The following is a 25,943-nucleotide window of genomic DNA, read 5'->3' on the forward strand; positions in this document are numbered from 1 at the left end:
TATATAATTGTCCAACACCACAACACCAAATATTTGTCTGTGACAGTGTCATAAATTTTATCTAAGGCTAAAAAAGACCAAGAGAGAAAGAAGGAACTAGACAGTTCTTTTAGAAAGAACTGTGAATTCAAAAATTCAAGCTTATGAAAACTTGCTCTGAAGTTAAAAATATGAGAACATTGTCAGTGCACACGTTGTCAGATGCTTCTAAAAATAAAGTTCTTTTGTTGCTTTTACACAGCAATCAATGCAACACAGAAAGTTATACTGAATATGTATTTGCACCATATTAAATAACATATTTACTACCCCAAAGTGAGAAAGAAATTCTTACCACCTTCTTTAGTGAACAGGTTGACGAGGTTATGCACTGTGTCCGTCAGCTCCAGCTGCTGCTTCTGAAGGACACTGTTGTTGGTGGTCGCTCTGTTCAGCTGCTTCCCGAGTTCCTGGATTATATATGTTTGCCGAGTAACCAAGGTTTGGAGAGTCTCCTTCTCTTCCCTTAAGGTGTCCAACTCCTCCTTGTGCTTTCCCTCCAATTCTGAGATTTTATGTTCTAATAAACTACAAGGAAACGAAGAAAAGACTTAGTTTTAAAAATGCTATACAAAAAAACTGTGATCCCACTAGTTTTTATGTTTATTTAGTTATAAATATTAATTAGCTATTTCACCATAGAAATATTTTGTGAGAGATTCACAATATACATATCTGTCTGTATATTACATATATAATAGAAGTGACATGTCAAATGAAGAATTATTAGAACAATTGGTGTCAGGGTAATTTTCATTTCCTAACTGTAATTTATATCCTGGGGTTTATCTTATATCCAAGGTAGCTGACTTGGACCCAAACAATTACAGTCTGGACAAGTTGTATACAGTTTGACTTTCATTAAGGCAATAGTTCTAATAAGAGAGAGGAAAAAAGTATGAACAAAACAGAGAAACTATTTTTTTACTTACTTTGCTTCATTCATTTGGGATTCTTAAAACATTAACAGTGATTAAATTTCACAACAGTTCTGTGGGCTCAGGGAATAGAACATCTACACAGAAACCACGTGACCAGAGAATAAGCTATATAAAATCACAATGAATTAGTTTTCATGGGATTTTTGATACCTGCTCCACTATCAGCTTACTTTATCTTTCAACCTAAGTTTCACAATGAGCCCTAAAAACACACCAATTTCAAAACCACCACATGAATGGTTCCAAAAAGGAAGACCACCAGCTGGTTGCCTGGTCTTACAACAGGGCCTGAGATGTTTTGCTCAGGGCGATGCAGTCTTCCACCGAGAACCTTCTCTCGGGCTCTTCAGAGGATACCCCCCTTGCAGACTGCTCATTAAAATGACAGTGAATGCAGAAGCACTCCTGGACCCTAGCAACTGACTGGAAATAAAAAGCATTTACAGTTTATAGAGTGTATAACGTACTGGTATTCCTTAGAGGAAAAGCCTTATTCAGCTTTCTCAGTTCTGTTTTCAGAAGGGTCCACCAGTTGTTAGTTTACAAGGTGTTATTCAAATGTAACATACCAGACTGGGCACTTAATTTACCTTGGAGAAATACAGCACTGAATCATTTCTATACGTTTTCATAAAAGGGACACTAGGGAATGTTTTAAATTTAATACTTAAATAATAAAACAGAGCATGTTTGAAGAGCCGAATTTTCCAACTCCATATACGGGGAGATGAGCTGGAAGGTCTGATGATCTTTCACACAGATTAAGTGTGAAGATGAGAACTGTCATGGGCATTCCAGATCTCTGCCAGCAAATCTGTCCTTGAAGAGGATGCGGCCCAGAATGTGGCAGGAAAGTGGCCTGTTGAACCAAGGCGGAAAACACCTGGATGCTTCTGAGTATAAGACCCTGTTAATTTACAGCACCTTTGGTACCCTTCCCAGATTCACACATGAACATTTTGTATTGAGACCTGGGAAGGGCAGCTCTGTGACTTGTGCAAGAAAAGCAAAGCCAGGCCTCTATTCTGAGTTGCGTTCCTTCTACAGAACAACAGTGAAAGGTGCTCAACCCTGACTGAGCCTTAAGCAAATTTGATATAGTGATTTGGGGGAAATGTGATGATCCTTAATATCTTTTTAAATGTTTTTGGAAATGAAAAATTTAGGCAAGGAAATCAGAGTAAGATGAAAGACCATATCTCTAAGGAGTACTGATAGGTATGATCCAGAGCCTTTTAGCATTTCCTTCTGTGTCAATACTTGCTGCTGGAGAACTTGGTGGTTGAAAAACAAAACAAACAAAAAGTATTTCTAGTGGCTAAGTGATTAGTGTACGTTTATGGATGTCAGAAGAGGTTTTCTTTGTGCCCATTAATATTTGGCCTTCAGATCTGAGAATTAACCATAATTCACTCTCAGTTTATTTTTAAAAGTATTTTCACTTCTCCTAAGACAGTGATAAGGTACAAGATGTCCATAATATAGAGTCAATTGACTTATAAGAAAATTGTCTTTTAAATTCATGTTATAGTATACTACCAAGAAACCTCAGAATTAACTATTAAAATGATGATACTTTAAAGATCAAAATGTGGATGCTATAGTCATATACTACTACATAAAAATTCTAAGTCACTATTTTGTTCCTGAAGTCAGATGAGCATTGGCCTTTTAGTCTTCCTACTCAGTAGGTAACATTCTGGTTTGGAAAATAACACGCTATAGTTATAATTTGTATTTATTACTCTCTAAGTGCCAATAGTGCTCTCAGCACTATGTAAAATGACACTATTATGACTATTCTAAGGGTTTATTTTTAGAGAGAAAACCTCAAATAAAGCAACAGAAGCTATAAGAAACTTCAATTTCAGACGTAATACTATAAAAAATATTTACACCAATGTTTCTCCACTTTCTACTTTGGATGCATTTCTTGCTCATCAAGAGGACATATAAAGATGGCCACTATCTGAGATGTCAAGAAAGGAGTTTTGTTTGTTTTGCTTTTCAGGATAATTTGGAAAGAGCTGTGAATAGAAAGTTTGTCAAAGAAGTCCTGGTGCCAAAGAACACAATTCTGGACACTGATTTGTGGAAGAATATCCATTTCCTAAAAAGGAGTATACATTTAGTATGCTGGAAGGAACCTTAGTTTCCACAATTCACTAAACAATCTTTAATGCACCATGACTACCAGGTATCAAAAGACATCAACATAGGTGTCATCTTAAAATAGCTATTCATGTAAAGAAGGGGTTGCTCATACAAGCAAGAAGCCTGTTCTGCATCACAGACATGGCACAGAATTTGAAATGAAATATATGCATAAAAAATAATATGCATGTAAACTACATGGAAACCTATGACAATGTTTTCCATATGGCAGGTCTTACCAGTTATTTATCTCTTCCCATTTTTTTCTCATCTAATTTCTTCATTTGGAATTCCTTTAATAACTTTTGAACTCTAGCAATTCTCCACTAACCTTATTTTTTAGGTGTAACCTTTATAATAATAATAACTTTTTAGAGTTATTCAGGCAAGACTGATCTCTTCTTGACCCTTCCATTTTCTTTGATACTGCTCATCCCTCCCTTCTGTCTTCTCTTTTATTTGGCTTCCAGAAAACTATTTGCTTTTGATATTTCTCATCCATTGGTTATTATCTACTTGGGAAGTCAGCCCTTCCTCTTCACTATTTCCAAAATGGTTTAAATCCAAAACTTTCTTGCCAGAAAAATGCATATACTATCTCTTCTTATTAATTACATTGTTGAAATATACCATTATAGTTGTGTAGTATTTTAAAACTCTTATCTACTTTGATTCTGAAAGCAATATAGAGATATGGAATGAGTAGCTATTACAAACCTCAGTTTATAGGTACTAATCTAAAACACTTTGTCCAAAACTGTGCACATATTGTGTCAGAACCAAGATAAAAAGCTATGTCTTCTAACTCATCAAATTAGAAATCTACCCACAACATCCCAGTGTTGGGACAACGAGCATTCGAGTTTCATCTCTTTAACTTAGAATAATATAAGTTCTACCTTTTTCCACCCATTTACAATTTTTTATTGATTAAGGTATTATATATGTGTCCTTTTCCTCCCATTCCCCGCCCTCCCCCCCCCCCCCCAATTCATGCCCTCACTCCCCTGGTGTCTGTGTCCATTAGTTATGCTTATATGCTTGCATACAAGTCCTTTGGTTGATCAAACCACAGAGGGAAGGTAGGGGAGTGTGGGGGTGAGGGGAGAGATCACCCATTTACATTTTATGAGGAATCAAGGCATCACCTTTACATCATCTCCTTATTATTTGCTGCTCTCCGTCTGGTTATTCTGGGAGTTTGCTTTCACAATATTTCAACATTTTCATCTTTCACAAGTATAAAAAACAAACGACTTAGCTAGTCAAGTTTTCTTTTTAATCTCAACTGTCATTTTCTTAAACACTGCTCTGCCTTAATAGCTCTGCCATTAAATTTAATTTTCTTACTCAATATATGGATCATATCCCATTTTGTCCTGAAGCCTTTTATTGGTTCTCTAACATTTTCCCTATTCACCTCAGATAGGCAAAAACACCTCTATATGTAAACCTCGACCTGAAGGACATTACAGCTCCAGTGCCCTAACATTAGATAAGCAAAGCATATTTCCTGTGATGATGGCCTTTAGCAAAACGTTTAGTTTAGGTTTCTATGTATAATTCAAAACCTGATGTTGATCCCAAACTCCGGCTTACTGTTTTCTAGAGTACATTCGTATTTTTATCGGTTATGAGTTCCAGTGTTAAGGTTTTGAGAAGCCTAGATTAAATAAACACTTTTTATTAAGATGCAGTTTTTAGAATTAGTGTTCCATGGAACAGCAAATTAAGAAACTGTGCACTTACATCTTAATATACAAATCGAGCTACAAATGTAAAGACAGAGTTTCTCACAGGATTCTCAGGACTTCCTGTTTCCCATCTTTCTGCAAACACTTTGAGAAGAGACATATATAGGATTTTGGCACTTCACTTCTAGCTTGAGGCAGAGGTGCACTTTAATGAAGAATAAAATAAACAAAATGATCTAGGTCTTGAACCTCAGCAAAGGGTTCTAATTGAATGTATACAAAGCCTTACTTAAAGTTTTTGGTTAACTTTTTCTCCTCAGTCCACAGCTTGCCCCCTCCCACATATCTTATTGGAAATATTTCAAATCATTGAACACATCTTGAAGCTTTCACAGAAAAAGCTCTCCCTTTCAAATTGTTTCCCACAATAGAGTTCTTAACTTAGCAGCCAGTGAATTCACAGCGGTGACAGCTGCCTAAGCTCTGTGTGTGTAAATATAGCTCTTAGACAAGGGGGAAGATGTGAAAATATAGAAATCTTCTCATTTTATCTGTCTGGACCTACTTACAGATGTTTCCATTTTTAACTTTTATTTTGAAAATGTACTGTCAACTTGTGTTGCAAATAGGATTTTAAAAAGTGATATTTCTTCCTCATTCAAAGAGGGTATATAGTAAATTCAGATTAAATTTATACTTTCAATTTATACTTCTACAAAACAAATTCTCTCTAAAAATATGAAGTTAATTATTGCGATTCAAATGAGGACAGAAGTATAGATTAGTACAAGTGAACATTGGCAGATACATGTTTTAACGTTTTGGAATAAATAAGGATAAGTTAAATGTGTTGTAAAAGCCAGAAATCAAGAGGAAAATAAAAGATACACTTCATGGCATAAAAATTTATATTTCTATAAAAATAGTTTGAACAATAAATGACTGATTAGAGAAAATATTTGCTACATACATGAAAAACTTTAGCATTCATTACAGAGCTTATATGAGTTAATAAAGCCAAGATAAGGCTAATCAGAGATAAAGAAATGTAAATGGTCATAAACGTGAAAAGACACACAAGCTAACCTCTCAGATAGAAAAGATTAATAGAATGGCTAGCAGGGTTTGGAGAAATTAGGAAGCACACGCATTCTTGCGGATAATGTAAAATTATAGTACATCTATGGCAATGAATGAGGAATATCTGTATATAGTTACATGTGTAATATATTCATGATAGATTTTTATGAAGTAGAAATAAACTCAGCATTTAAAAATAGTTACAATCTATACCCATGCATCATATAAACATGTGCTTGTTTGTGTATGTGTGCAATTGTGTAGGAGTGTGTGTCTGTGAAAACACACATATATATGTATGCTCTATATACTGCCATATATCTTAGCATTCACAGAAAAAGTCTGAAAGAATAAGCACCAATCTGCTAATCTGTTGATGATTCTTTGCAGGGGTTGCTGGTGATGGAGATATGGAATTAGGGAGACTTTGATTTTCAATTGTTACACTTCCACATAATTTAATGTTTAAATCAAGTGTGTTACTTTTTTTATTAATTAGAGATATGTGGTAAACGGTCATGAATCTAGAATGGCCTGGGAAGATGCTGTCTAGAGATTTAAAAATTGGGCTGAATTACTGAACCTCAGAATGTGGGCTGATAATTTTAGGTGCCATGCAATGGGCTTTTGGAATAATGGTTAAAGCACCATCTCTATTTTATCTATGTTAAGAACAATTAATATATTTATGATATTTAATGTAAACTATGTGATTTGTGTTTTTCATAAAATATATTTTTCAGCTGTGTGTGTGTGTGTGTGTGTGTGTGTGTGTGTACAGAGAATGACATCTGTTGGGATAGAACTACTGGAACATTTACCACTTCTTCATTCATTCAACATTCAAAAAGCATTTGATACTATATATACTTTCTGTAGAGAATTGTGCCTGAGAGCATGAAGATGAAGATAAATAAACACAGCCGTCGTGTTCCGGAAGTTCACACCCTAATAGTAGAGAGATAGATAAATACGCACACATATTACAATGTGATTGGATAAGTGAAATAATAGGGAAAAAACAAGGTACAGTGTTATCACATAAGGTGTCATGAATAAGTCTATTTGACAGAGTCAGAGGAGGGTTCTTGGAGGGGAAAACATCTGCAGTAACATCTGAGTTTGAAGGGTGGACAGAAATTTGTGAGTTGAAAAAGAACTGCAGGGCATTCCAGATAAGTGAAACATTATTTCTGAAATAACATCAAGCCTCCAGTGTGATACTAACAATTGGCATAATTCAAACTTACTGTGTGTGTCAGGCACTCTTGTCAGTGCATTATATGCATTAACTCAATCTCTCATCAAGTCCATGCACTACTATTTTCATCACCCTTACGTTACAAATTAGAAAAGTAAAGCACAGAGAGTTTAAGTAACTTGCTGAAAGTCACACAAATAATATGTAGCAGAGTCGGTTTTAACAGGATCAAGGAAAAGTGAAATTCAGGCAGTCTGGCCTCTGAGCTCATACTCTTAGCTGTCAGATCATACTTAATAAAATTGAAGAAGGCCTGTGGATGTGAGGCTGTAAAATTAGGATTACAATGATCAAGGACTAGGTTCTACGCTAAAGAACTTGAGCTTTCTTCAGTCAGTACAGAGAATCATTAGGGAGTTGGCAGAGGCTGTCTAGAGATTTAAAAGTTGGGTGGAATTAGTGTGTGGGGTACTTAAACAAAAGGGGGAATTAATCCAACTTGGGTTTTAAAAGAAGGCTGTGGCAGAGCTCTGGGTGACAGGTTTGAGAGGCAGTAAGCCTTAAGGCACAGAGGTTACAGCAAAGGCTAAGAAAAGAATTAATAGGAGTTTGATCTAAGACACAGTCAGTGAAAACAGAAAGAACAGGATGAATTGGAAAAATATTTAGGAGATGCAATTGAGCACCAACAGTCGTTATTGAGTTGTAAGGAGTCAGAGCAAGGAAAGAATTAAGAATGCCCTTAGATTTCTAGTTTGATTCAGAATTGTTCCACTGTCACATTATAAGGCTAACAACATTTAAATTAAAAAATTATGTGCATTAAATTCATTTTTAAAAGCATGCGAGGAGAAAAATATATTCTATTAAATCAGTACCTGTAGGTGTTCCATTTAGGATGTATAGAATAGAGCAGCATAAATTTAAATACTTTTACTTGATCCCTTCTATATACAACTAACATAATTCAACCTAATTTAATGCTAAAAGTTAGAAAGACTTTACTTCAGTATTTTGTGAAGAACTTATCAAATGGAAGATAGCTTTAATGAATAAGACTGCAATTTAACATTTCATTTTTTTGGTCAGATTAGGTACTAAAAAATCAATATTTTTTATCATGCCATTCTAATACATTGTAAGGTAAAACTCAGTATCTTAAAATTATACACACTTCAATCATTTAAATTAATTAACATAATAACTTTCCATAAACTCCAGCTAGAAGATAGATGAGGCTTGTCAAAGAAGTTCTGTAAATTCCCAAGGTAAAATAAATAGTTTATATTTCCTACTGCAGTATTAGGAGGAATAAATAATGATCTATAAAGCAATAGGCCAAAAACAACTGGCCTACTCCTTTCCTCAAATTTATATTTGTTTGTGTTAAGAGGAAAAGTTGACAACCACATCAATTAATCTTGAAGCTGCATCATGTTGGAAAAATATTTTTCTAATAATTAAGACAAAGTGTCATCATGTACTTGAACCCTAATGCTGTCATACACTAACTGTTTGGTTATAGGCAAGTTACTTGACCTATGTGAACTCCAGTTTCTTTATATATAAAATGGGAATAATAATAAATGCTTTGAAGAATTAGTTGGAGGAAATAGCATGCTTACACTATGTTAATACACCTGGCACAGATGTTAGATAGCCGGGCAGCAGATAGTTTTGCTAAAATTATGTCAGAATGACCATGACATGTGTAGTTTCACTTCACTCTGGATGGTCCTACTAAATATTTCCCTAGTCCTCACTCTGCTTATTAAACACAAGTATCAAGAAAATCCAAATGCTCCATCTTTGTATACATGGAATGTTGATGTCCCTTCCTGTTATAGCCGATAGAGGCAGAAGAATTTCTTCTGGAATATATTTTCACCTAGCTGTGCTCCCACATTGGAAGAAGTTGGGATTAAGTGAGAGATGGGGAGGTGCCTTGAAACCTGGTCAGTTAACCAAACCTTTAGAGCAAAAGGTCAATATATATATTTGGTTCAGCTGAAGGAATCTGCATTATGGCATCTGTCCCTGCTCACCCCTCTTTTCTATTATTTTGAGCAGAAGTGGGCAGGAAACATACTGGAGGGATCCAATAGAAGTTAACAATTATATGTCACATTCTGTGGTCAAACCAAACCTTCTGTGTGTAAGATAAATATTAATGCTTCCCATTTCTTGGGTTCTTGGTTGTATAATTGCAACTATGTGGACCAGTTACTCATCTCTTCCTTCCAAGTGCTGTTTCCTTGAGGTAAGAAACAAAACCAAGTGGTGGATTAGCATCCAACAAAAGAAAAAAGGTCCTAAAGAAAGCAAACTGGAAGGAAGCTTCTTGGTGTCACTACCACTAGATTGTTAGGAAAACAAATAGTAGAAAAAAACGTTGTTAAATGTATTTCTGCTTTGTGCCTTTTGCTGTGTAGGGGATAAAGAAGTGAATCTAAGGAGGCCCAAAATCCATTTGCAACCTTACAAGTGATGCATTTAATTTGTCAGGATGTAAATCAGCAGGACCTCTCAGCATGATCATGTAGTATAATCCTGTTCATAAAATATTCCTCCTTATTTTGCCAAAGAAGCAGTGGACCTTCCCAAGGGCCAGCTCACCCAAATGGCAGCTATGGCCCCATCCGACTCAAACTGGTGAGTCACTCACCCAGACACAACCGCTGACATTCCCTGGGGAGGAAGCAAAGCTTAATTTAGATAATCGCCTTGCAAAGTGTATTAGCTGATCCAAACCAGACCTGGCTGTCTGAAGACATGTTGTTCGTACATTTCAGAGATGCTTCAATGTAGAAATTGCTTCTTTTTCTTTTGGAGAATTAATTCATTTATGGAATAGGTAGGGATGACCAAGAAGCTATTTTAAAATATATAAAACAGCTTCATATTTGACTTTGACCTTCTACACACTTGAATGGGCCGAGGTCCCACGTTTCTGTGTTTGGCAGAGTTCCTCTAATTCTGTCACATGAAAATAACAATAACAATAAACACAATAGGGAAAGTATGCTATATATCACCAATGGGTACTTTCGGTTCCTAAAAAGAAAACTCTCTTTCTAAGTGGTTCATGGAAGAATATGCCCGGTTTAAGAATAGATATATCCCCAGCACTCCATTGCACACAATGCATCCTTCAACAGGAAGACACAGACAACTACAGAGATAGGACAACTGTCAGGAGATACAGCACACCAGCAGAAAAACACCCCCAGAAACCACACATGAGGGAATGTCATGACTGAGGGTCAAAAGGAAAGGGGTGTAGAGCAGGAATAAAAGATGCATGCTTTTGTCAGCAGGAGCACACAACTGATTTTCTAATTAGAACATGAATCCCCGAGTTTATTGTGAAATATCTCTGTTGCCAGAAAATGGAATTGTTATAGTTCTGAAAAAAATATCATTAACAATAAATAGTGTGACTTATACATAGAGGAAACCCTGAATTATCCATAGAAGTTAGCAATCAATGAGGGGAAAGTTCCTTGGAGTAGCCATGTACTAGTATATGCTTGGTCAGGAGTCCGACTCCTTGAGAGGTGGGACGCATGGCAGCCTCTTCCACCTGAGCAGCAGTGGATTTCCAAACACGACTTAGCTTTACTGATGGAATAGAGATAACTTTTAAAAAAATATTTTTATTGCTTTTAAAGAGGAAGGGAGAGATAGAAACATCAATAATGAAAGTCATTGATGGGCTGCTTCCTGCATGCCCCCCCCGCCCCCACCAGGGGGATCAAGCCTGCAACACGGGCATGCACCCCACCCTGAATGGGAATCCAACCTTGATCTCCATAGGTGGATGCTCAATCACTGAGCCATACCCGCCAAGCAAAACAGAGAACAACTTTTAAGCAGTTTCCCTTAAAAAAGAACATTCCATGTTGAGAATTCCATAGTAGGAAATGATACCAGGTGTTATATCAAGAATCATGATGGAAAGACAAAAACTGCAAAATGATCCAGAGTCAGGGTATATGAGGAGGGCGGGAAAGAGAGAGACAGACAGCTCTCCTTTGTTTTTATACTCAAAATTAATTTGGTCCCATGTTTTCCTTTTCTTTTACTTTTCCCAAACCACTTCAAATTATTGTTGTTGTTTTTTAAACAGAGAGGTGGCGGATATAAGTCATGTTTAAATAATTTTGGAATACAGCAATCCTCACCTGTTTTTCTCCTGAATCTTTAGGATTTCATTTGTCTGTTGAAGAAGTTGCTTCTCTAGCTTGTATGTTGATAATGAATTCTCCAGCAGTTGTATTTCAAGTCGGGATGTTTGATTTAGCATCTGAGGTTAAAAGATAAAAACATTTCAGACTTCCATCGCAAAGAGTAAAAACAATTATTTTGGGTTTTTACTTAGTTGTATTTTCTTTTAAATTAAAATTTCTTCCAGAATATTTAATTGAATGGTCTACATCCTATAAATTAATGTTTTACATGTCTCTTAAACATTATATTCATTTGAGATTGAGGTTGAAATTGAATGAAAAAACTGAGTTGTTAAACCTATTTTCATATTTAAAATTTTGTGTCCTGAATCCCTAGATATTTCAGTTTTAGTTGCTTTATACATATTATCATCAATATTTACAAGTGAAAAAATGAGTTTTAGTACAAAGTCTTAGATATTGTGAATAATTAAGAATAATTAATAGGAATGTAATATATGCCTGCCTGGACCTATCACCTTACATAAACCAATTAGAAATATTTTATGACATAGTTTAGCCAGGTTCATGATCACACATTTACTGAACACCTATGTTAGGTCATGTCAGCCCTTCCAGATATCATTTGGGCACCTGTTGAAGGAGGAATTATCATCATCACTTTACAAAAGAGGAAATATGTTCAGCAAGAGGCTAAAATCCACACAGGAACCAAGGGAAGAACTGCGTTTCAAACACAGACAGTGTGACTCTAATTTTAACGCTCTATACAGAAAACTAAGAAGAGGGAGAGGCAAACTACTCTATTCTGGGGACTTAACCTGAAGAGATGAAGTGACCAGGAACCCATGTCACAATGAAGATAGACTGTAGTTTTCTCTTCACCTGCACTACAGTGGGTCCTCTAGAAATTGTAAATATTTGACTCATCTGTAATCATGAAGGCTCACGTTGCTAGTTGAGCCTTAATATAACATGATTCTGTGAGTCCTGAACCCAAACAGTCATCTTCTGAGCAAACACCATGTACTCCAGTCCTAGAAGATATCTTCAAACTGTGCCAATGTCCTTGTCCCTCCCTATCTCTGTCCTGCCCCCACCCCCTTCTTCCTTAAGGGAGGTAAAAAGGTCAAGGAAGAGGTATAATTCATTTTTCAAGCTCCCATGTCACTTGAAAACTTTTGTAACCATCCCATTTTTTGCTACAGCTACTTATTCTGTAGCAGATCTAAACCTATGCAAATGCACATAGAAAACCTTTTAAAAATAGACTGACGTGACCAGGGTTGGGCTTGGGCTACAGGAAGTTGTGGAGGAAGGAGACAAATTTTTAGGGGAGCAGGACAGGAACTAGGGTAAGAGAGAGGCAATTACTTCAGTTGCAAACTATAAGGTGGTGTCAAAAAACTCAGTAATCAAGATAAAAATATTTTAATACAACATTTTGGAAGAGCAAAATTAAAGCCAAAAAAATCCATGTTGAACATAGTATCATTTTAAAATATAAAGGACCTCTTTCTGAATATGCATGACTCAGTTTTGCATGACTTTCTTTCACTCCGCTCACCCTAGTCCCAGTGCTGCTGGGCATGGGGTGCAGGATTGGTGTGGGGTGGATAAAGAAGAGAATAGTGAGATGGAGCATTTGCACTTTAAAAAAATTTTAAGGGATATGATTCAGTTACATAGTTGTTATGAGAATGGATTTGAAAGCCTGTCTAAAAGTTACTACAACCTATCAAAACTTATATTTGTGGAGTGCTTTAGAGTTTTAAAACATATTTTACTCTTCTGAGTCATTTCCTTTGAGAGAAAACAGAAGCAAGAAGACCTGGGATTTGAAGACAGAGTTAGTAACAGCGCAGAGGGGGAAAATGACAGAGAATATAAGGACTGTGATATACAAAATATAACTTTCAATTATTAAACATAGTTTTGTGCAGGCAAGTTTTTGTGTTTATTAACTGGAATGATTATCAAATAATTACATAGGGGATGAGGCGGCTGTATCTTTTGGTGACACTGGTGGTCACAGAGAAAACAGTAAATATTGAATAAACAAAGCGTCCATTGTCTCATTGAATCAAGCTTTTCATAAGCCATGAAATAAAATATGTTCTTCCTTATTCATCATAGTCTCTGATAACACTTCCTGATATTCTGACATACCAACATTTTAATTTTACAAAGGCCAGAAATTGTTTTTCTCCATATGTAAAAAATGAAGCTGCCTCTGCTGAGTCTGGACACTACTACAGCTCCTAAGTTTTCTCTAGGTTGTCCTAACTCAAATCCATTTGCTATGGAGCAGCCAGAGTGATCTCTGTGAAAACAAAAGTCAGATCATTCCATCTCCTGTGCTAAACTTGCTAATGGTTTCCCTCTGCAATTAGCGTAAACCCCCAAAGTTCTTAGCCTGGCCTACAAGGTCCTATGTGATCAGGACCCTGCTCACGTCTCAGATAACTCTCCTTCTTTCTGCCACCACAACATGCCACATTAATTTGCACCTCAGGGACTCTGAATTTGCAGTTTTCCCTGCCTGGAATGCCCAGATGCATGCCTACTTTCTTCTCATCATTCAGGTCTTGCTCAGGGAGGTCCTTCCTGGCCACTCTCTGTAAAGTAACTTCCCTTCCCCCCTATCATCTTCCATCAGGTCACCCTGTTATATTTTCTTTATGGAATCATCACTATTTGAAATCGTCCTGTCCATTCACTCATTTGCTGTCTTTTTTCCCCATGAGTATGTCAGCTATACAGAGGCAGGACTACTCTGCCTGGAGCCCTCCATACCTCCAGAGTCCAGCATGGGCCTGGCACCCTGGGGCCCTTAGAGCTATTTGTTGAATAATACTGTAGACCATAGACAATGAGTTATTCAAATTGGGTAATGGTCAGAGAGGGGGTAACAGGTCAAGTGAATATCAAGCTGGACTTCAATGATCACAGCCCAAATCTAAGGCAGCATCTGAATGTGGAAGGAGGAGGAGGACCAATCTCAGAAATCCAGGCTAAGTGTTGAGCACAAATGCCATTCCCTTCTCTTCTTTCCTCATCACCTTGACCCAATAGCTGTGCTATTTCAGCTCTCTCCACTGATCTATTAAAATAGGCCCGAAGTTCAAAAGCGAGCAACTGAAAGAACTATACAGGAAACTATGATAAATTGACCATTTTCTTGCCATGCATCTATGGAACGTGCTGCTTAGCAATAATCTAAGTGTTCCATTAAAATGACAAAAGTCATTTCCTTTTTAGCCTAAACACATTCCAAAAGCACAGCACTGCAAAAAAAAAAAAAAATTAGAAGAAGAAGAAAGGGAGGGAGGGAGGATAGAAGGAAAAGAGGGAAGCAGGGAAGGAAGAAGGGAGGGAGGAAGGAAAGAAAGAAGGAAGGAAGGAGAAAAGAGATGAAGAATATATGAAACAAGCCCTCACTAGACAATTTTAAAGCTTAAATATTCCAGAATATACAAGACAGTAAGGAAGATTTAACACTTAAAACTAAGGATTTATGAAGTATAAAAAATTAGTTCTTTCTTTTAAAAATAAACAGAAATTTAAAATAGAAGTTTCTAGTTTCTCAATGAAAGTGAGCTGGAGATTTTCAGCCAGCTTCCCTTTAATACTTTAAAAAGTGCCTCTGATCTTTCTTAAAAAAAAAAATCTTCCACACAAAAATTTCTTTCACCTATATATTAACTTTAAAATCAGCCTTGCATTATAGATTTGTTTCCTTTTAATTTAATCTTTTTTTCCAAATGAAAAATATAACACAAGTTATGATGATAGTTAGGAGATCACCATTTTACAAAATCAATGAAATAATTTATATGGTCAATGATGGGCAATGTGACAAAGTACCATCCTATAGGTCATTTGTTCATTTCTAAGGAGAAAGTGGGCGATACGGATGAAGAGATAAGGAGGCTTCTACTCTAACTAGCCAAGTTAGAATTGCATCACTGAGAGCATAGCAAGCTGGCCTGTGTGCCTGCTGATGAGTATAATAGGAAGTGATCAACAATTCCACAGGGCATGCCCACCACAATGTTCAGCTGGTTCTAATTGAACCTGATTTCCAGTTAAAAGGAACCATGAGAGATGGAAGAGTACATTAAAAAGCATCTTTAAAAATATTCAGACAAATAGAGAATATGGGACAGTTTAAAAAAAAACAACTGACCCAGTTTCTCAAAAATCTCAAGAGAAAACAAAACAAACAGGAGATTGCTTCAAAATAAAACAGACTATTAAATCCTAAAAAATAAAATGCCTATAAATTTTTGGTAGAATAAATGAGGAAATTTAAGTATGAAAATTAGATAATCTTACAGAATAATTGTTAATCTTACCTAGGATAATATAACAATATATAATTAATTCTATATAATTATTTTATGTATAAATAAATTTAATATATAATTCTATATATTATCAATAAATATATATTGTGTTTATAATCTATAATAATAAAAGCATAATATGCCTATTAGACAGGACAGCCGAACGACCTTCCAGACATCATTCTGGACGTCCTTCTGGATGAAGCCGCGGCAGCAGGGGTCAAGGCAGAGGTGGTTAGGGGCAATCAGGCAGGCAGGCGACTAGTTAGGGGCAATCAGGCAGGCAGGCAGAGTGGTTAGGGGCAATCAGGCAGGCAGGCGACTAGTTGGGGCAATGAGGCAGGCAGGCGAGTGGTTAGGGGCGATCAGGCAGGCATGCAGAGTGGTTAGGGGCAATCAGGCAGGCAGACAGAACAGTAAGGAGCCAGCAGTCCCAGATTGTGAGAGGGATGTCCGACTGCCAGTTTAGGCCCTGCGGGATTGGGCCTAAACTGGCAGTCAGACATCCCCAAGGGGTCCTGGATTGCAAGGGGGTGCAGGCCAGGCTAAGGGACGCCCCCCCACCATGCACAAATTTCATGCACTGGGCCTCTAGTATAATAATTAACTCACTGGGCTATTAAGTTTAGTAGAGATAGTACTTATATTACTATCTTATATGCAGAAATTATGGGTAGAAGAAACTTGCCCAACAGTAGAGTGGAATGGAACCCAGTATTCTGACTCCAGTCTGAGTTCTCTGCCATAGGCTCAGATAACTATACACAAGCAGCTTCCCTCTGGCTAAGAAAGGTACCTCCCTTCAGTCAATAACAACTGCTATCAAAATGGTTTCATTCAAATTACTGTTAGATCTTTTGCTTTTCTTAGCATCTGATTTCTTCCCTTTCCCCACCCCAACACTAACTAGCATATATGAGGCAGGAAGGTGGACAAATTTGTCATGCTCCTCAGAGTACAGAGAGAATATATTCATCCAGTGTTCCTAGTCAATAAAAATGTCTTTGCTTCTGTTCAAAGTCCTATTCTGATCTGTCACCTATCTGTGACTATCCATACACAACCCTTAGGACAGTGCCTTTGGGCTTGGGAACATTGGGCTGAAATCGGCAGAAATTAAAGGATTAATGTTAGTTAATATAGTCATTATTTATTGAGAGCCTACTGTGTACTAAGTCCTGTTCTAAATCCTAAGAATAGAACAGTGAGGAAGACAGACAAAATCCATAATCTCTAGGAGTTTGTATGTTAGTGCAGGGCTTGGCCAGCTTTTTCTGTAAAGGGCCAGATAGTAAATACCTTCATCTTGGAGGGCCAGATGGTTTCTGGTACAACTACACAACTCTGCAGCTGTGTTGAGAAAGCAGCCATACACAACATATAAATAAATGAGTGTAGCTGTGTTCAATAAAACTTTATTTAAAAAAAAAAAGATGGCAGTTCAAATTTGACCTCGGGATCATAGTTTATTGAGCCCATTCCTTTCCCAGACCTTGTGAGAAAATTGATTACTAGGATATTTTCCTTGGATGACCAACCATTGGCAAATTTATTCTACTGCCATTTCAGTTAGGCCAAGGCTAAATGTTTATTTGACTAGTCTCTCTTCAAATTAAAAAGATCCAGTGGTTCAATTTTTAAAGTTGACCTTACAAATCTATTTCTGCCTAGGGCAGTGGTTCTCAACCTTCTGGCCCTTGAAATACAGTTCCTCATGTTGTGACCCAACCATAAAATTATTTTTGTTGCTACTTCATAACTGTAATGTTGCTACTGTTATGAATCATAATGTAAATATCTGATATGCAGGATGGTCTTAGGCGACCCCTGTGAAAGGGTCGTTCGACCGCCAAAAGCCGCCAAAGGAGTCGCGACCCACAGGTTGAGAACCGCTGCCTTTGGGGGTGGAATGACCCTTTCACAGGGGTCACCTAAGACCATCGGAAAACACATATATAATTACATACTGTTTTTGTGATTAATCACTATGCTTTAATTATGTTTAATTTGTAACAATGAAAATACATCCTGCATATTAGATATTTACATTACAATTCTTAACAGTAGCAAAATTATAGTTATGAAGTAGCAACGAAAATAATTTTATGGTTAGGGGTCACCACAACATGAGGAACTGTATTAAAGGGTCGCGGCATTAGGAAGGTTGAGAACCACTGGCCTAGAGATTCATTCTCATTGGTGAAACTGTTCCTGAACTGTCTAAAATTTGTAATTGTACAACTGAAGTCTGAACAACAGGTGTGATAGTTCATGAAGTCTGAGGAGCAAATGATAAAATGAGATTAGACATGCAGGAAATCTATTAGGAGAAATGTCTATAAGGGAAAATTGAGAAGACATGAGAATTGTAGGAGTACCTTCTGCCTAGGATGCAGTTCTAGCCACAGTGAAGAGGAGAGAGAAGGAAGGGAGACTGCGTGGAAATCTTAGTCTGCTGGACAGTTGTGGGAAAGTTTAACGAGGCTGATGGAGAGCCCTTTGTCAAGGTCGTGTCAGTGGAGTCTCCCTGCTCCCAGGAGCAGGTCTGACCAAGTGTTGCTGCCATGTATCACCGGCTGGAAGTGGCCACTGGAAATTGTGGCCTCTGCACCCACACAGTGATGGATTTCAGAGCACAGCACCTAGAACCATTGGTCAGTTACACTCCCCATAGTAGAAAGGTGTATTTTGATGACTGCAAGGATAGGTTCTGTAGCTAATTCATTCAAGGATAAGTTAGAAAAGAAATGGCTTAGAAACGCTTGCCATATTAACTCAGTTAAACTCACTGAGGATAAGAACTGCTTCTACAAAACACCTATTAAAATATCTTGCATCAAGGAGGTACTTAAAATATATCTTTGTAAATTTGATTAAATTCCATTTCTAACACTATGGGTCCCATACAATTCATTGGAAATTGGAGGAAACTCAGGCTCCATATCTAAGGAACTTCCCTATAGTTACATAGCCAGCAGGGACAGCACTGGCCCTGGGATTGAGTGAGAGGATGTGCAGTCACATGGCAACATGGCAATAACAGGGGAACCATCAGCAGCAGCAGAGAAGCAGCAGCAGCAGCATGTATGTCACTTACGGAAAACACTCAGTGGCTACTATTAGGTTTACTGTACCTTTGCTTTATCTGATTCCCATACAACTCTCTGCTTAAAGGCATTGAGTGCCACCACCTTAGCGAGGGAAAGGAATCTAGACTCTGATGCTGAACTTCCTGGGCTCAAATATTCGCTCTGACATTTACCACTTTTTTCATCTGGGTCAAGCTGGTTAACCTCCCTAGGTTTCAGTTTCTACATCTTTTTAAAAATATATACATTTATTGATTTTAGAGAGGAAGAGAGAGGAGGAGAGAGATAGAAATATCAATGATGAGAGATAATCATTGATTGGCTGTCTCCTGCATGCCCCTTACTGAGGATTGAGCATGTGCCCTGACTGGGAATCGAACCCTGACCTCCTGGTTCCATAGGTCTATGCTCAACCACTGAGTCATGCTGGCTAGGCCCAGTTTCTACATCTTTAAACAAGAGATAGTAATAGTACCTACCTCACAGAATTAAAAAAATATATATTAAATAGGTAATATATATGTAAAGTTTCTTAGAATAGAGTTCAGCGAAGGTTATCAGAGGTGAATTTTAATGTAGTTTATCTGTTATTGTCCCTCTAATCAACACTGGCCTGAGGAAGAAGTCAGAAATAGACTCTCACTACAGGAAGGTCATGAATAATGTTTGAAAGGAACACCTTGCTATTGCACACTTGGAAAGAGGAACTGGAAGGAGAGGAGATGTTGGTACAAACTGATAACAGAGTGAGAAAAACGCTGCAAGCTGGAATACAGAGGAAGAAGCGGGCTGGGGTTGGTTTCCAATTCTCACCCCCAAGGCCAGCAGCGTTACTTAAATGTGCTCATTATCTGTCTCCTTTCTGATCTTGATGCTTAGAGTATTGAGCACAAGAGTATTTTTAAATGCCATTGCAGTAAAACCATGGCTTTATCACCTTTTGCTAAGGTCAAGCCCAGAAGGTAAGCAGAGGACTGAGAAGCAATGTTACTTATCTCTAGAACATCATCCCCTGAAAGCTAGGGTACTAAAATAGATTGCAAAACCATTGGCGTCGTGAGCTTCTGAAATAACTGAGGACCTGAAATAACTGAGGACCTGAAGTCAGTTTAGGGAAAGCAGCACTCACCAACCATGAAACAATATAGGATGAATATGGGAGCCAAAACCAGGAACCCACCTAGATAGCACAAAAAGGCTTTACTGGTTTATAAGTGCTCACTATAAAAGAATAGAGCGAGGATAAAAATAAAACATAATTTGTACATGGGAAATTGGTTTGTGTTACATAAAATGCTCTATCCATATAAATTATTATCATCATTTCTCTTTAAATATCAGCAATGTAATGCCATTAACACAAATGAAATAAAATAGAAATAAGGTTGCATCTTACTTTTAAATTTATATTGCTAAAATAATTAAACAAGGAGGCAGTTAGGCCGAGGTGGCTGTAATGCTCTGAAACCTACATAAGCAAACCAAAACCTAAGCCAGAATCAGTGCACTTGAATCCAAGAAAATGAAGCTTAGGAAGAACCAATCACAAACAGCCAGCAAGGATTTCCCAAATAAGGCAACTACTTAAGCTACAGCCAATCAAATTACTTCCACATCTTCTCTATTAAAACTTTTCCCTTAGTTCCCTGGTAGGCACTGCCCAATCCTAACCAATGTTTGCTCACATAAACTCTTGACAATTTTAATGTGTCTCAGTTTACCTTTTAACAGTATTATCTCAGAAATTAACTATATTGATTCCAGAAATTAACTATATTGGTTTTCAGAATGGTAGCTGAAATAGCTATTTTCATGGTACTAAGCAGATAAAGAGATCATAATTGAGTCACCAAAAATGACATTTTCATCAAACTGTAAAAATAGGTTTGTGACAGTGATGATTAAAGGATATTTTACTGATTTGTACAATAGATATGCATGATTGTGTACATTAATAAGTATGTCATTGCCCATGGTAGGATAATATATACATACATATGTATGTTCATGCATATGTGTACACATGGAGAAAGAGTTTCAATCGATTCCTCATTATAAAATCATGCTGAATAATAATAATAAAAAAAACACTACACATTCCTGATTAGTTCATTTGGGGTTTTCCTTCTGATCCACTGTGCTACAAAACCTCTGCAGGTGTCACTATGGCTAAGGACTACTAGACAAAGCAAGGCAGATAAAGAATGTACATAAAAGGTACCAATTGGACCCAAATCGTTATTTTGCTTGACACATATCCTAACACAGTTGGTAGCTGCAGTGTTTATTTGAATGGAAATGCTGATTAAGTCCTCTGCCAGCCCTGTTTTTACAAACACATACAAAGCTAAATATACCAACCCTCATCTAATCAAAAGAAACATGCATAGCATGTCAGGCAGTCCTTGTTGTTATTACCAAACCAACAAAAATGTATGTTTCCCCAGTCCCAGTGTGAAATGTGCTCTGTGTTTATGGAGTAAGCTAACGGGGCAAAAAAAAAAGAAAAAAAAATCTTCCCGGTTAAGAGTTTGTGGACTGGCCTAGGGGTCGTACCTGCGTCTCCACATCTGTCAGCTTTCTGGTCTGCTCTGCGGTCTGCGAGAGGAGGCTGGTTCCTATCTCGAGCATGGTGGCCGTGTGGTTCTGAACTGCATTCTGCTGTATCTGGGCCATTTCCGACTTCATATTTTCCACCACGTAATTCTCAATCTGCAAGAGATAAAGGACAAAATATACTACGTTATAAGCAAAGCCTCTCAGTCGGAGCATGTAATATTTACAATGACAAAACGAGACACAGCTGGCAAATTAGCCATCTGGCAGGGCTCCTCTGCATCTCTGGGAGTTGGGGAACTGGAGCAGAGCACACAGGAATCCAGTTGTTAACAAACTGCTAATAGACTGATACATGTATGTAATCATCACAAGCATAACGAACACTTGCACTTGGATGGTGCTTTCTTACTTTCGACAGCATCTCCTTGAACCCTCAGAGCAAACATGTGAGAGCTAGGCACAGGCGGCCTTCTTGTTCTTTTTATTTGATGGCTGAGAAAACAGAATAAGAGAAGGTGAACTGAGCCCAAGGACACTCAACAAGAATGCAGCAGGGTTAGCATTAGACGACTTAAGTCAGAGTCTTGGTTCCCTGGCCTTTCCATTACACCATATTGCCCACTCATCTCAGAAAAATTTAGCCTCCTCCTTCCATTTCTAAAATGAAAAATAAAGATGGTGCTGAGTTATGGGAATGGAATGACAGATGCTCCAAACACAAGCTTTTAAAAAAATATTAAAGTATAGGCAGCCAAATATGTAATGAGCTGCAGAACCTCTGAGCTAGGTAAAACTATTCTCATTGCGCCTTTGCAAGCTAAAATTAAAAAAGGCCCTGAAATAGACAATAAAGCTTAATTTGGCATTCTCGCTTTGGGTTATATTTAGTCCTATTAATGGTGCCATCTTTGAAGAATACTATAGTTATAAAATAAATGGTATACCATGGGGGTTAAGAAGAATTACTATGTGACTTACTATGTGGGAGTCTGGTAGGCATCTGGGAGAATACAGCTAAGCAGATGCACTGCTCAGAAATACAGAAGAAGCCTGCACCTCCCTGTCAGAGCACTTAATTCTCCCCCACCACTGTGTGGTGACTACATTTTATTACCCAATTACACATATGGGGAAACTGCATCCCAGAGAAGTCAGGTCCAAGGCCACACACCACAAAAACAGCCAGACTTGGATTTGAGTGCTGAAGTCCTTAACTTTCATACTAACACTTTTAACCACTTGATAGCTCTGCCAAGTCGTGCTTCACAAGCTGGGTTCCAAATCATTAACAGCTACGTGACTTTTACTGACTTAGTGATCCATAATGCATCCGCTATTTTATAATCCACAGTGACATTACTGTCCTGTATTAAATACAGTCTAAAACTAAATTCCCCTTTGTGAAACTTTGGCAGTTTACTTTCTAACACCATCTCTTGCTTATTTCTCTTTATTAAATATGAATGAATCTGCCTCAAGCTAAAGAAAATGAAAAGCTAGGACCAAACTCATATTGCTTTTAATCAGTTCCTTTATTCTTGGTCAATATAAGGTAATTTCCCTTCATCTTTTATCCCCAAATTAGAAGTGGGGGGGGGGGGATTCAACCTACAAAAAGCTTTATAAAACAAATAAAAAATAGATTAAAGTAAATATCTGGAAATCATCTTAACAAAAGGTAAGGTCTCTAAGCCAAATCTTGGCTTTATTCCACTTGAACTAACACATTTAAACAATGGAAGGGTAGAGTTAAGGAGGGTAGATCAGAGTATCAGCCATCTGATGTTTTGGATGCTGCATTGCATGTTTCCCCTTTTCCTAATTACATTCCTTAAATTTCTTTTGGGAAATGATCTTTTCCACCTTCACAACAAACGCTTCTGGTGGAATTGTATCCCCCTAGATTCGGGAGTAGGTACATGTTTGAGCCTGAAAACCAGAATGTTCTGCTCTTACTTAGAGAAAGTGAGTAGTTCATGAATAGAAAAAGATTCTAAACAAGGCCACTAAGTCTGAGTTCTGCAATTTTGTCCAACTATTTCACAAAACAATTTTTTTACCTCTATGCTTAGTAAGCTGGTAACATATATGCCTGAGACTTCAATCACAAAACGAGAGCAAGCCTAAGAATAAGGCCAACTCAGGAAGACAGACAGACAGACTGATAGGTAATACAAACAGAAAGATATATTTTTTAAAAAATATTTTTTAATCCTCACCTGAGGATATGTTTTTATTGATTTTAGAGAGAGGGGAGGGGGGAAAGAGAGAGACAGAGAGAGAGGAAGGGAGAGAGAGCGTGTGAAAGAGAAAGAGAGAGAGAGAGAGAGAGAGAGAGAGAGAGAGAGAGAGAGAGCAATGTGAGAGAGTAACATCAATTGGTTGCCTCCCTTATGCTCCTGACTTGGGATCAAACCCACAACCTAGGTATGTGACCTGACTGACCAGGAATCAAACCAACAATCTTTTTGTGTTTGCGATGATGCTTTAACCAACTGAGCCACCTGGCCAGGGCTGGACATATATCTTTAGAGCACCTTGATCCAGTCATGTTTTTAGCCAGATCCACCCTTGGGCATTCATTTGTAAACTGTATGATCTAATAATCTCTCCTTGAGCAGCCCACTTTTTTCCCCCACTCCAGTCATTAATTTAGATTTCTAACACAACCAAAAGAGTCTTAATAAATGCTTTTGATAGCTTTTAGTAAAGGAAGCTTCAGACAGGCAAACATTAGCAGCGTGTTCTTTGCTTGTCCAGGGAATTTGGGACTGTATATGACCATGTATATTCTCAAATAGGGCAGGTAAATCTCCATCAAGGAGATAACTTTCATTTATAGCTGATACTTATCAATTGTCCACTCTGTGGCAGGCACTAAGCTAAGTGTTGTTTTTTTTTTTAATAACAGCATAGACTCATTATAGATGAGATTATTGAAGCTTAGAAAATTCACAACTTGCTCAAGAAGAAACAAGAACTCAACTGCCAGTGCCAACCCATGTTCTTACCCTTTAACCTATTCAGCTCGGCACTGCTTAATTTTTCTACATATTTTATTATGTAGCTCCTAAACCTTGTATGTTCATCAAAAAAAAAAAAAATACATGGAGAGTGTTTAAAAAATGCAAGTAAAGGTACATCAGAACTCTGAATCAGAATTTTCAAGGGTATGTTACTAGGAAACTATATGTTTTCAAATGCTTCCAACTGTGATTCTGTTTCAGGCAAAGAGCAGTGATTCTCAAGGTGTGGTCCAAAGAATAACGGCCTGTGTGAGAACTATTTGTGAATAGTCTGCCATGAGATAAAGAACGTGTGTCAGAATGCAAATTAGTACCACTAACTTCCCTTATACAATATAAGTATGTGTATATAGATAGTGGAGCAAGACTTTCTCATTGAAGAAAGAGATACTCTAACACTTTAATATATATTCTGGTGCAAGCTTCTTAACATTGTTCGTAACAGTTCCTTGAGTGCCAGTAATTTATACCATCAATTTTTTTTTCTGATATGTCAGATTCCCTGCTTATGAAGACATGTCAAATAACAACTTAATTTCCCATGTAGATTTCTCTCCTGAGAAAGAAGTCACTAATCAGTGAGCTCTGATACAATCTGCTTGATAATTACACATCAATTTTTAATGCAGTTGGTTAGTGGACATCAGTTTCAGAGCTTGACTTACTTTGGGTGCAATAATAATCATGTTTCCCAGACTCCATAGAGGAGGACACCTCCAGCATAGGTCGATCCTACCTATGATAGACTCATCTTCCTTCCTATCTTCCTTCCTTCCTTCCTTCCTTCCTTCCTTCCTTCCTTCCTTCCTTCCTTCCTTCCATCTATCTAGTATTATTATGCTTTCCTAAACTGTAAAAGTTAATACCAGCAAAGCCAAATGACTGCCTTATGTCTGCATTCATCACACAAAAAAAATCTCCCAATTCTGCTGGCTCTGTTGTAGAAATAAAGTAGATCTCCAACCTACACTAAAATTATCATTTGGGCTGCCATGATGAGTAACATGAATATAACTCCAGTTAATCATTGTTTAATCAAATGGAGCTGCTTTCTTTAGGAGTAACTGCCTTTTAATGTGTAAGGTAATGGCACTCTTAAGTAGCAAAACCCAGATGTAGTTGATTTAAAGACTGAGGAGAGAGACAGAAGTCAAATATACAATGTGTGATTAATAAGAAGGACCACTTTCATCTTATCTCTAAACATTCCTCTGTAGATGTATAACTATGAAATCCATCTTGATGTGCCGTATCGGCTGGGTTCAGGAAGGTTTTGCAACAAATGTGATTGTCTTCATGTATTACCTGCTGGTTTTTAAAATGTTTACAGAATACGATGACTACGTCAAGGTTCAATATTTTATAAATATGTAGGATGTGCATTTTAAGCTTAGAGGCTGCTGCGCACAAGAGTTGATGGGTTATAAAGTAGGAAACTCCCAATCTGAATCATATAATTATTTGACTGTATGGCCACTTTCAGTGTTTGACTACAGAGTTTTATAAGTATTGGCCAAAAACTTATCAGTAGTGTGCAGGATGCAATTTGAAATGAGATAATGAATAAATGATGATTTTTTTAAAGTAAGGAAATAAGGTTACATTCCTAAAGTGATTGTTT

At 37.4% G+C, this 25,943-nt stretch overlaps 1 protein-coding gene across 3 annotated transcripts in view; it reads right to left on the bottom strand.

Annotated features, from left to right (window-relative positions):
- The window catches only part of ANGPT1 (angiopoietin 1), a 281,911-nt gene that overhangs the window by 118,939 nt on the left and 137,029 nt on the right, over positions 1-25,943 (bottom strand). For 2 of the 3 annotated variants that reach the window (XR_013997039.1, XM_081110935.1), the window contains exons 2-4: positions 21,294-21,449; positions 11,294-11,415; positions 338-567 (exon numbers count right to left, since the gene is read on the bottom strand). Coding sequence is in view for 2 of the 3 variants with exons in the window: in XM_081110935.1 (XP_080967061.1) it covers positions 338-567; positions 11,294-11,415; positions 21,294-21,449 (508 nt within the window). In the remaining variant the exon portion in view is untranslated. Of the gene's footprint in view, positions 1-334; positions 568-11,293; positions 11,416-21,293; positions 21,450-25,943 lie in introns of all 3 variants that reach the window. The other variant, XM_081110934.1, reaches the window with a different exon arrangement.

Source organism: Myotis nattereri, assembly GCF_964212035.1.
Source record: "Myotis nattereri genome assembly, chromosome: 17".
Taxonomy (NCBI): Eukaryota; Metazoa; Chordata; class Mammalia; order Chiroptera; family Vespertilionidae; genus Myotis; species Myotis nattereri.